The sequence below is a fragment of the Microcaecilia unicolor genome, chromosome 8 (genome assembly GCF_901765095.1).
Source record: "Microcaecilia unicolor chromosome 8, aMicUni1.1, whole genome shotgun sequence".
In the NCBI taxonomy this organism is placed as follows: Eukaryota; Metazoa; Chordata; class Amphibia; order Gymnophiona; family Siphonopidae; genus Microcaecilia; species Microcaecilia unicolor.
Genome location: NC_044038.1, coordinates 16778225 through 16790600, shown reverse-complemented (window position 1 = coordinate 16790600; position 12376 = coordinate 16778225). Strand labels below are relative to the sequence as shown.

General features: G+C 43.7%; 1 protein-coding gene across 1 annotated transcript in view; it reads left to right on the top strand.

Moving 5' to 3' along the window:
- The first annotated feature begins 1279 nt into the window (after positions 1-1279).
- The window catches only part of LOC115476519 (kinesin-like protein KIF19), a 128067-nt gene continuing 116970 nt past the window's right edge, over positions 1280-12376 (top strand). The window contains exons 1-2 of the mRNA XM_030212933.1: positions 1280-1337; positions 2372-2540. Of these exons, the coding sequence (XP_030068793.1) occupies positions 2499-2540 (42 nt within the window). The 5' untranslated portion in view covers positions 1280-1337; positions 2372-2498. The remainder of the gene's footprint in view (positions 1338-2371; positions 2541-12376) is intronic.

The window sequence follows — 12376 nt, the reverse complement described above, 5'->3', positions numbered from 1 at the left end:
GCTGCAGGGAGTTATCCTTCTTGGAAGTTGGTTTTCAGCTGCAGACAGGTACAATGCTGGTACGAAAGTGAATAGCTGCTGGGTAATAACTTCTAGCTGAAGATGTGTACTGTAGCAGATACAGTAACTGAAGTGTCTGAATTGTATGGATGCACTTGTATATTTTTGTTTTTCAACTTGGCAACTATTTTTCAACTATCTGTTGTTTGTAAAATTGGGCTGCTAGAAACATGATGTATTCAAATTCATACATTTTTTACATTGCTGAATCTATTAATACAAGAATTGTTTATTGAGGCTATTTTTACTGTGTAACCTTACTATTAAAAATGTAGCCAATTTTATATATTGTGACTTATGAATAACTTGTGCCTGTAATCAACTGGCTTCTCACTGAAATTAGAGTGAGTGTCAGATAAGGTGTTGAAGTAGTGTGCTTGCTGTGTGTGTTTTTTTTGACTAGCGTTTTGAAGTGAATCAGCCCTTGCTCAGCTGACAGCATTAATAAAAGGTGGTATTGAAAGTTAATAAACTATATATATATATATATATATATATAATTTTCCATGTTTATTGACTTTCAGTGCCACCTTTTAGTAATGCTGTCAGCTGCGCAAGGGCTAATTCACTTCAAAACGATTTAGTCCCCTAAAAGGTCACCCAGTGCCCCCAAACAGCTTATTTTTTTATTTGTAAAATAGTCAACCCAACGCTGTGTGATTTTCATATTCGTCAGGGGCAATTGTCACGACTATGAAACTGCAGTGTCAGAACCACCAATGGCCGTTGTGCTATCCTGCCCAACGACGACTGTGGATGGATTTTTGAATCATTTCCCCTGCCACTGCCTAAAAAGCTTAGCGCTAACATCAAAACAGGCTATAACTCCAGTTAAGCGAAAGAACGTACTGCCGCGCTTAGTTAGCCCTCGCTCATTATTCAGCTGCCTCCTATGAAATTCAGAACACGCTTGCTTAAGCGCCAGCTCTGTGCAGCCCCAGTATTGAAAAATTCATTGATTCTGTGCAGGGAGCGAGAACTTTTTCGTTGAGTTTCGCACCCTCCCCCCATCCCCAATAATTTTGAAAAGTTTCCCATGGGTGGTAGTTTGAGGCTGACCTCTATAGTTAAAAGCCGGACAGCGAGTGACATAAGCATTTGCGGTTGGCGCGTAACTGGTTAAGTGCCCGCTGCAGCTACGCTCGGCAAGATTCCAAGTGCGGACCTGGTGTACGCGCTTCCGGTGTCATGGAGCGTAGCTGTTACCATAGAAACGGCTGGCCAAGCCTGCAGGGATATAAAACTGGAAGGGCGGAAAATTAAACACGAGAAAAGTGGTAAATATTTTTTCCCCCCAAAAGATTATATAGTTCTAAGACTGGCTTTAAAAAGAAAAGCGGCCGCGTAAGGGTATTTTCTCGCTCAAAAGCGCCCGCAGGAGCTGCCATCTGTGCCTTTGGGAAGCAAATTAAGTCGGCCGAATTAATTTAAATCGGTTCAGGAAATCCGGCCGCGACAGAAACTTTTAATATAAAACTTCCGCAGCCAGTAGGATCCAGAAACTAATACATACGGCGCTGAGACGATCGACGACACTTAATTCAACTACCACATTTGACCTGTAGGAAAAAAAAAAACAAAACCAAACCAGAAGCGGGAAGAACAGCAGCAGCAGCCTCTGGGCCTTCAGATTAACTCGGATCCTGCTGCCACCTCCATTCCAGTTCAGCCCCGCGAGCTTCTGAACCAATGACAAGGCAGCTAGCTTTCGTGCAGCCTATATAAGACTTATCTGCTAGTAGCAACTCGCAGTACAGTTTAATCACGGATTGGGGTCTAAAAAGACAAAAAAACCCAAAAAGCACGTTAGGTTTTGTTAGTTTTTAATTTTATACTACTCATGCTGGAACGAGAGGTTCTGGGTGACCCTTACCAGAGAAATGCAAGCGTGGGAAAGTGCAATTTGGCGCACAGTGATGGCTGCTTACTTTGCATCCCTCTTGCAACCTTTGCACTTTTGCAGGTCCTTGCTTTCATTCTGGGGACTTGTCTCCTTTGCTCTGATCGTGCTGTTTCGAGGGGGGGGGGGCGTTGTTCAGTGCTGCTGCTAATAACACATTTTTCCCTTCCCACACACCTTTCTGAAATCGTCCTGGATCCTGTGTGTGTTTAATTTGATGCATCATCTCTTCTTGTCCCCTGGCTCCTGTCTGTTGTCATTAAATGTGATGTAATAATGTCTGGGGACACTGTCCTAGGGGGACTGCAACTTGCACCCTCCCCTCTGTTTTCTGACAGGTAAAGAGGAGAGAAATGGGAAGCCTGCTCGGCATCGCGGAATTATTTTCCTCCTTTTGTTTGTTATTTCCAGCCTGCAGCAATTGATAGGACAACTAAAATCCTTGGGCTATATGCGAGGCTTTATTACGGTCAGTATTGAGCAGCCTGATACTGGACCAGCCCGGTAACTACCGGGCAGTATCTTCAGATGCAGAGACATGAAGGACCTAAGAAGAGACTCCAAACACCAGCAGCTTACGGTAAGTACCTGAGCTGGAAGAGAGAATGACCAGATTGCAAAGATGGTGATGACCATAATGATTTTTGTAAAAAGTATACTCAAGGATTGATGCTGCTATTCATGTTTTTATTAACTTGTTATCCATAAAACTTTTTTTTAATAAAAGTTTTGTTAGGTCAGGAGTTCTTGAGTGTGCCACCTTAGTAAATAAATGCATAAATCTCAATAGCCCACTTCTGTCCCCTAGGAGGTTCAAGATAGCTTACATCATTTAAACATTAATATATCTTTCTAACACAACAATCTTCTAACTGCAAGTACATTGATAAATCAATCAACACCACACAGCATTTTACTAATATGTGTGAAAGTGTATTTTCAAAGCACTTAGACTTACAAAGTTACTTTTTCATCTCGTGGCACACTGACAATGTGCAAAAATTGTCAAGGCACACCATCAGTTTTTTAAGGATGTCTAATTATATATTTCAATAACAATCATTTCTCAGGACACACCTGTATGACTATCTCCATTGTATGTAAATACAGCATTTCACCGCGCTGCATCAGGGCACTTAGAAGGAGGCGCCCACTTCTAGATTTGTCTCCATTGTATCCAAATTGTGTGCACAGTTGTACAATAGTGCATGGATTGGCGTAGGTCTTTGTTGGACAGTATGTACTATTGAATAATATTATGCACTATTAACTAAATTGCCCCCCAAAAGAAAATCAGAATTTAAAAAAAAAAAGAAGAAAACAAAAAAAAACTCACAAACATGGGAATCTACACAAAACAAAACCTTTTGGTTACACACCTTTATTTGCAATTTCATCTATTCACATGTGTGAGTACTGGTACTTTCACCATATATAGCATAGTTACCAACATGTATTAAAGTTAAGACCTATTATTTTACCAGTAACTTGCTATTTTAGCACAGGTCCCATTTTATGCGACAAGATCTAGGTAATAATAACCTGGATCAGTGGTAAAATATCATGTCTTAACGGTAGTCCACGTTGATTTCTTCTCCCTTAAGTGGTATATTCTACAAAATTCCAGTGTATAAGAGCCATCTTAACATTTTTTTAAGGCCATTTTAAAAATCAGAGAATGAGGCACAAAATTTCTCCCCAATTACTCCTCTAAATCTTTTTGGCTAAAGCAAGGAACACTGGTGAAGGACTTCTGCGCAGCACTAGGGAATCCCTTCTTTCGTAGAACAAGTCTTTCGTCCAAGCCCATTCGATGTTAACAGAATACCTGGTCTTTTCCACACATGCAGAACACAGGTATACCTTCAGGTAGATCTTCACAAAGTATAGAATAAGTAACCACAAACTAAAAACAGAAATATGTACACAAAAATTGAACTAAATCCTCAAGAAGTCAGACTCTGCATGCAGTGCAACACCAAAGAAATGAACCAGGGATGCATGACCCCCCCCCCCTCCCCGCACTGTGCAAAATATAAAGCTGGCAGTTGTATATTTCAATCACTGCATTAAAAATTGACAAAAAAAGTAAAATAAGGTGAGACCTTTTTATTAGACTAAATATATTTTTTGACTAGCTTTCAGAGACCAAAACCTCCTCCTTTAGTTCAGGGCACTACACTGCTGTTATAGTATACTGTCCTGACCTAAGGAAGGAGATTTTGAGCCCTGAGAGCTAGTCAAAATATTGTTAATCCAACAGAAATGTGTTACCTTATTTTCCATTTTTTAATTTTTATTTAGTAACCTTTAACGTGGGCTAACACAGCTACCACTAGGAGTAGCTTAGTGGTTAGTGCAGTGGACTCTGATCCTGGGGAACTGAGTTTGATTCCCCCTGCAGCTCCTTGTGACTCTGGGCAAGTCACTTAACCCTCCATTGCCCCATGTAAGCCTCATTGAGCCTGCCATGAGTGGGAAAGCGTGGGGTACAAATGTAATAAAATAAAAATATTAAGTCCCATTTCCCTTTCACTTTCCCTAAATTAAAAATAAAATTATTTTTCTACCTTTCTTGTCTGGCCATTTAACTTTTCTAATTGTGTTGGTCTCAGTGTCAATTTTCACTCTCCTCCTGTTGTCTTCACTTTCTCCACTACATCCAGGTCCAATATTGATTTGTTCCTTTCAGGTTTCTTCCATTTTTTTCCTACCTCTCTACTCAGATTTCATTAATTCTTATTCTTCGAGGACCAGCAGGCCTATTTATTCTCATGTATCCCGCGTTGCCCAGTCCAGAGCTTATAACGAGCTACTGCGTGAGTGCCTTCCTGCCCGCCGCGAGAGCTTGATTAATGCAGTTCTTTTCTACCGTGGTGGAGAACGGTCATTTTTTTTCAGCTGTTCACAGCTCAGTCCAAAGAGCTTTTTTGAATGCCTTTTGGCATGTTTTTCATGCTGCCCTTGTTTCCCTGTTTGGGTGACTCCTTTTCCTTTCCTTACTGTTTTTAGTTCTTTTTCCTGCTTCTAAGTGTTATTTCTTTTTCTGCGTCACTGGGCCATTTTTAGGCTTTGACTTCGATCGTGTTTTCCCTATCTTTTCCTCTGGTGCCTTTCCTCTTTTTGAGGCACCATCAAGTCATTTGATTTGGCTGAAGATTTCCTTCCATATCCACTAAAGTTCCCAGTGGCTTTAAGTACTGTACTCAGTGCAAGCGGACCATCTCTGACAAGGGCACCCATTCTTGGTGTCTTCAGTGCCTAGGGTCTAACCATAGTCCTTTTGTGTCCTGTGTCTTCGTATGAAGAAAAGGACTCAGTTGGCGAGAGATTCTCCGTGGGAGTGGATTTTTGGAGCCTGGTCTGAATCCTCAACATCGGCATTGGCATTGACAGCATCGGTACGTATGGCTGCTAGACCTGTCAACACTGGGTGCAGTTGTGCATCGAGTGGGTCTTCACTTGCTTCGATGCTTTCTGCTGAGTAGGGCCCCTGGGACCGGCCTGAGTCAGATCCCACCCCGAGGCAATGGGATTCGATGCAGGGAGCTCCAGGGTATTGAGAGATTTGGCACCCGAGAAGTGTTGGTGCTGGGAGGACCGACCGCTGCTCCTCCATATAAGAGATGCTGATGCATCGGTCTTCCAGCAGACAAGACCAGCCTCCTATTTCAACTCCAGCAGTTCTGCAGGCTGTCTCTGAACCAATGCCCCAGCCTTTCCTGGTGTCAGCCCTCGATGAGTGCACCCGGGCCTTGTTCCATGAGCTGCTGGCTGGCTTTTTCATCAGAGTGCATCGGCATTGGGGGTGCTTGTGCCTACCATGCCTCCCGTTGCGGCCCGCTTGGTCCTCAGCTTGCAGTGTGGCCTTTGACATCGTTGTCACTTGTGACCCTAGTGTCAACTGCCACACAAGCCAGTACCCCCTCGACGTCAGTGGAGGAAGATTCGCTGGAGTCGAGGTGGGAGCCGATTCCACAGCACCCCTCTTGAGGACATTGTTCCTCTAAGTTGAAGCAAGCTCGGTCTCAGCCCTCCCATGAGGAGTTTTTGAATGACAATGATGAGCGCTCATGGGAGTCAGAGGAGGATCTGTAATACTTCTCAATCCTTTCCAACCCCTCCCCTTCACAGGAAAGGAGAAAGTCTCCACCCAAGAGCTTTTCCTTCCCCTCTTTTGTCAAGGAAATGGTGGCTGCCATTCCATTTCCTTTGGAGGTGGAGGACAAGCTCAGGGCCAAGATGCTCGAGGATCCTGGACTATAGGTCTCCTCCTAGAGAGACTGTGACTGTACCGCTGCACGAGATCATGCAGGACATTCTTATATGGAACTGGGAGTCCCCTCTGTCTGTCCCAGTACTGCCCAAAAAGATCAATACCATGTACTGGATTCACAGCACCACGGGGTTTGATAAGCCTCAGTTGCCTCATTATTCCCTTGTGGTTTAAGCCACCCTCAAAAGGGCCAAGAGTCTAAGGACTGTACTTTGGTGCCCCCTGGCAGAGAAGCTAGAACTTTGGACTCTTTTGGAAGGAAGATGTTTCAGGCCTCTATGCTTACTACTACTACTACTACTTAACATTTCTAAAGCGCTACTGGGGTTACGCAGCGCTGTACAATTTAACATAGTCACATATACAATCTTACCAGCTTTTCATGAGTGTCTACTTGTGGGACTCTGTGCGCAAGATGCTAGATTTGGCTGACTCCCATCAGAGCAGGCTGAGCCACTTTCGTAGTTAACTAAGCAGCAGAAGGTGTGTCATAAACTCTTGGGTAGGGGTGCCTACAACACTTTTGATGTGGCATCTAGGATCTCTTCCCAAAATATAGTGATGCATAGACTCTCATGGCTGTGTGTCTCTGACTTGGAACTGGTGGTTCAGCAGAGATTGGTGGATGCCACATGCAGTGGGGATAACCTTTTGGAAGTGATGGTTGAAGAGGTTGTGGACCAGATCAAGAAACATACTGATGCCATCTCTTCTCTCTCCCGCCGGACACCTCCTGCATCTGCCTCCTCCTCTAGGAGGTCTTTGGCAAGTTGAGAAGGAGTGCCTACTACTTAAGAGGCATAGGTATGCCACCGCCTCTTGCCTCTTAGGCTCTGCCCCAGCGTGCTCATTCTTGTTAACAGCATGCACCTATGGCTTCTGCTGCTCCCTAGTCAAAGCAAGGGCTGAGCTTTTGACTGGCTCCAGCAGAGCATAGCTGCTGTCCAAGTGTTCATGTCGGATGACTTGCCAGTCGGGCAGAGGCTAAAGTTTTTTCATGAAAGGTGGCCCCTTTTCACGTCCAACCGGTGGGTTCTTCAAATAGTCTGTCTCAGATTTGCCCTCCCTTTCCTGAGGTGTGCATCATCCTCCCCCTGAGGTGTCCAGCAAGCTCTCCTTCCCTACCTCACCTCCCTGAGATGTCCAGTATCTCTCCTCCCCTCCCCCCAAAATGTTCAGTGACTTCCGTTCCCACCCTCTCTGGCACAGTCAGCTTGTTTAAAAAGCCTTATTGAATCCAGCGCGGGCCCTTCGGCAGCTTTAGAAAAGCTGATGGTTGCCTTGGCACTACCTAAGTAGTTGGGTGGCCCTGTGTGTCTGTGTTTTAATCATTTGAACATATTTTTAATCAGAAAACAAAATCAGGTTGTACTGTTTCAAACATCTTTAAGTACTGATTCCTTATCGCTAGATCAGTCTAAACCTAAGGGTTATGCTCCTCCTATCAACAGATAGAGATAAACTTAGATTCCAATGACATCATCACTCTAACAGGTGGTGTAGCCAGAAATAATCCAGTATTTCCTACCTCCAGCAGATGGTGCAAGCAGTTTCTTTTTTGCAGTTCTTTTTCTCAGCTTTTGGTACTTTCTCTTTGGTTGAAGTCTCACCAGGGCACTCCCTCCTAGGGTCTGAGCCAGGGCCAGTCCACTAGTTGAGGTAGAGGAGGGATGGTTGTTATGTGTCAGTGGCCCTGTGCTTCTATTTATGGGCCTTCACTGTGTGCACTCTGTACCAGACTGCCTGTGGTGCCACATAGCAGGAGCAAGTCCCCCCTCCTTACCCCAATCCCACCTCTATCACCACCCTCCCCCCCAAAGCTCTGAAAAAAGTAAATATTTGGAGGTAGGTTACTGCTTTGCTCCCTGACAGGGAATACAGTTTAAAAAAAAAAGAAGAGAGAAATGAGAGGGGAACAGCAGTCTTGACCAGCCTTGCTCAGGCAGGCGGAAGACTTGCTGTAGTTGGACCTGGGGCAGTTGATTTTTCTTCTTTAGAGGCTGGAAGAGGAGTGTGTCTCTACTGCAGCAGTGTCTGGATGGCATCACATGAGGAAACTGTAGGGAGCACCCAGGACTGTTCCCGGGGGCAAAAGCACACTCCATTTTTGTTGTCAATGAATTAATTATAGTGGGAAAGGCAGACAGTTTGCACCCAGACCTAATTTTGCACATTCTGTCTGAGGTGAGTAGGTTTCCCCCTTTTGAGGAGGGGGGATCAACTAGGGGTTGCCTCTTCTGCTGGAATTGTCATGGTGAGAACCTGGAGGGGGGCCCATTGTCCTTATTAGGTCCCCAGTTTTCAGCCCTTCTGTCTGTCTTAGGCAGGCTCTCTTAGGGCTACAAGGGCATAGCTGGGGGGGGGGGGGGAACTACCCCAGGTCTCAGGTCCCAGGGCTCCAAGGGACCTCTAGTCTCTATGTAAAATGACCATGGTTTCCGGAGGTGGTGGAACTGCTGGTCCATCTAAAGTTTCCTATCCTCCTTCGAGGAGGATGGTTGGAGGCACATGAGTTTTTTTTCCAGGATGGGTTCCTCTCTGGTGGCTCCTTTCCAGAGTTTGGGAGGTATCTCCTGACATAGATTCTGCATAAGTTGTAATGTGTTTATTTTTTTGAGAGGAGTTGTCTTCCTTCATAGATGAGGTGTTGGCAGTCCTTGTGATACCGTCTACAGCGGTGGAATCCAGCTTGGAAGGGTACCGTATTTTGGAGGGCCTAAAGAGGCCTTTAAAAACTTTTCCCCTTCCCAAGGCTCTAACAAGGTTGGTGCTGGTAGAGTGGGAGGCCCTGGACCTGTTCTCCAGGAGACAAGACTAATGAACAAGTTGTATCCCTTTCTTTGGGATGACCTGGAAAGGTTGTTCATAATCTCTAAGGTAGACACTCAGATGTTGGCAGTCCCCAAGAATACTACCATTCCAGAAGCTCACGACTTCGTTGTCTTGGCATTGGGGGTTCAGGCAGCAGTATATGGTGGTTAAGAGATCCAGGTGGTTCTATGTTGGATCCAACAGCTTCCTCCATCACTAGGAGCAGCCCTTTTGGAGTCAGGGGCCTTTGTGGCAGATATATTGTGTGATATCATTTGCATCTGTTCATGCTTGCTGGCCTTGGGTATGGTAGCTTGTAGATAGCTGTGGTTTAGAAACTGGTCATTTGATGCTGCATCTAAGCACACCCTTCTATGGCCATTTGCTCTTTGGTGAGGTTTATGAATAGAGTAGGCCAAAAAGCATTTCTGGGGGAAGCCAGGTCTCAGTGACTCCCAGAGAACAGAGCGAGGCCCTCTAGGGCATCTGCGGGGAAGATTCAGCTTAGAGATTGGGGCCATCCCTGTTCCAGCAAGAAGAATTCCTTTTGTGCCTTGTTTTTGCAAGAAGGCTGGGTAGCTCAGACTCCTTTCCCTCTGTCAACCCTGCCAGAGGGACCCAGGGCTCCTAATGAGATTCAGATGGTCCCCATCACAGTGGAACTGGTGGGAAGCAGACTTTGCCTGTTTCACTAAGAGTAGAGGTGGTTCAGCTGGGTTATATGCTCAAGTTCACAGAATCTATTTTAGATGCCTTTATGGTGTCTCCCTGCAGGGCAGGGCTCAAGCAACTGTCAGTTAGGGATACCTTGTGTAGCCTGCTCATTCTGTGAGCTGTTGAGCTTTTGCTGCCACAGGATTGCAGAGGGGGCTGTTATTCAATTTATTTTGTTGTCCAAAGGAAACATTTGTGTTGAGGAGAGCAGATAGTACTACTGCAGTTTGATATATCCGCCGCATTTGATGTGGTGGATCATGATCTTCTATTGACAAAACTAAGTGCAGTGGGATGGAGGGGTGTAGTATTGAAGTGATTTTGGGAATTTTTACAGAATAGGAGTTGTTGTTAAGAAGGATAATGTTCTTTCCCACTCTTGGTCTTCTGGTTGTGGTTCCCCTTTGTCAAACCTCCTTTAAAAAAAAATTTTTTTAACTTCTTCAGGTGACCTATATTTTAATCCTAGAGAATTGTTACTGTCATAAGCAGATATCATCTTACTCTTAGTGCCCACATTATAGAATATACAGGATACTATGGACAGGCTTTCTCTATGGATGGAAAAGATTCAAAGTTGGGCTTCTGTAAATTTGTTGAAATTAAACTCTTAACAAAACCAAGATTTTATGTTTTTTGTAGCCCTGGTTTGGTAGCCCCTAAAGAGATAGCTTTAATGCAGAATATCACTTTTCCTGTTGAAACCAAAGCGAAAGTGCATGGAGTGATTTTGGATTCATCTTTGACCTATGAACTACAAATTAGCCAACTGGAAGAAAATGATCTTTAAACTAAGACCATTAAGGTTGATTAGGTCATACTTTACTTGGTCTGTTTATACGTTATTAGTTCAAATGCTAATTTTCCCGCACCTAGATTACTATGACGTTCTTTACTTGAACTTACCTGTTAAGCTATTAAGAAAACTGCAACTGATTCAAAATACTGCTATTATTCTAATCTTTAACAGTATTTTATCTTATAGAATTCAGTTACTTTGGCTCCTGGTACCTCAAAGAATACTATACAAACCACTATATTTATTTTGTCAAACAATTTATAACCTTTCTTCTTCTTTGATTACTGATTTGATCGTGTTTTCTTTAGACAGGTTTTCAGAGAGACTATGTGGTCTGTTGATATTACACCCAGTAATTTTAAAGGGAGTCAATTTCTTAAGATATAGCTAAGACCATCTTTTCTGATTCCTTATTGGAATGCGCTTCCCATTGACATAGAACAGATGCTAGTTACTTTTCTTTTTGCAAGAAAATTAAGACCTTTTTGTTTTCTTGATCTCAGTTTGATTATGGCTAGATATAATTGAATTTGCTGTATTTTGGTTTTGTATTTGAAATTGTATTAGTTTTGCTCTGCTTATTTGCTGATGTCTAAACCGCACTGGACCCATTTGGGGAGGGCAGTGGTATATATAAGTATGTGTTGATATTGATATTGATGACACACATAATTCTTGAAAACTTGTATGTATGTTGTTTCTGCTTATGTGTTTGATTTTAGAGCAAATGTTTCATTAGACTGATTGACTTTTAGGCTAATTGTTTCATTAGCTGTCATATATTTCAGGTAAATGGCCATTAGACAGATAGGCTATTAGATGAACTGTAATTAAACCAGTTGTCATGGACCACTTCTTATCATTGGTACAGGGTGGTCTGGATCATATCCTTGTGCTTAATTCATAGGTGGCAGCACTCACCTGCTTCTGAGACAAAGTTGGTGGAGCCTCTGTTGTAGCCCAACTGGATGTGGTGCATTTATTATGACTGGTTAAGTTGATTCAACCCCCACTTTGAATGGTAGTGCCCCTATGGGATCTCAGTTTGTTGCTGTCAGGCCTTACTGGGTCCCCCTTTGAGGCTTTCCTGAAAGATTTCACTCTTAAAGCCGTTTTTCCTTGTGGTTGTTTGCTTAGCTTCTCTTCTGATTTGTTTTGCTGTGTACTGGCCCCTCTTTTCTGCCAAAAGTGGTTTCTTCCTTTTATTAGAACCAGTTTCTCTCCCTGCCTTTCAGAGGTCCTTGATGTCAGGACCATCATAGACACTCCATAAGCTGGATGTTCATAGGGTGCTTCTCTGCTACTTGGATGTCGGATCTTATTTTTGTCCTCTTTTAAGTTCCTTGCAGGGGACACGTGGCCTCAAAGTCTTGAGTGCACATTGAATTAAGTTGACTATTGAGTCAGCCTACATTCTTCAGAAAGAAAAAGAAAGATTCCTTGGGGCCTTAGGGCTCCCTGCATCAGGTTATAGGCAGTGTCCTGGACTGAAGCAAGGGCTGTTGCTCTGGGAGACATTTGCATGGCTGCAACATAGTCCTTCCTCTATTCTTTTGCCAAACATTATAATCCATTCTTTTGCCAAACATTATAAGCTTGATATTTGGGTTAGGTGGGACAGTGCTTTTGGTAGGGTAGTCCTGGAAGGTGTTGTGTCTTACACCCACGCTGTGGGATAAAAGTTCTGATAAATTCCATAGGTCTGGACTGGTCTAGAAGGATAAATAAGGTGAAATTTGTTCTTATTTGTTACCTTTCCTTGTCTCCTACTAGACCAGTCCAAGACCCACCACAGAAGACTGAGGAATTCTGCAAA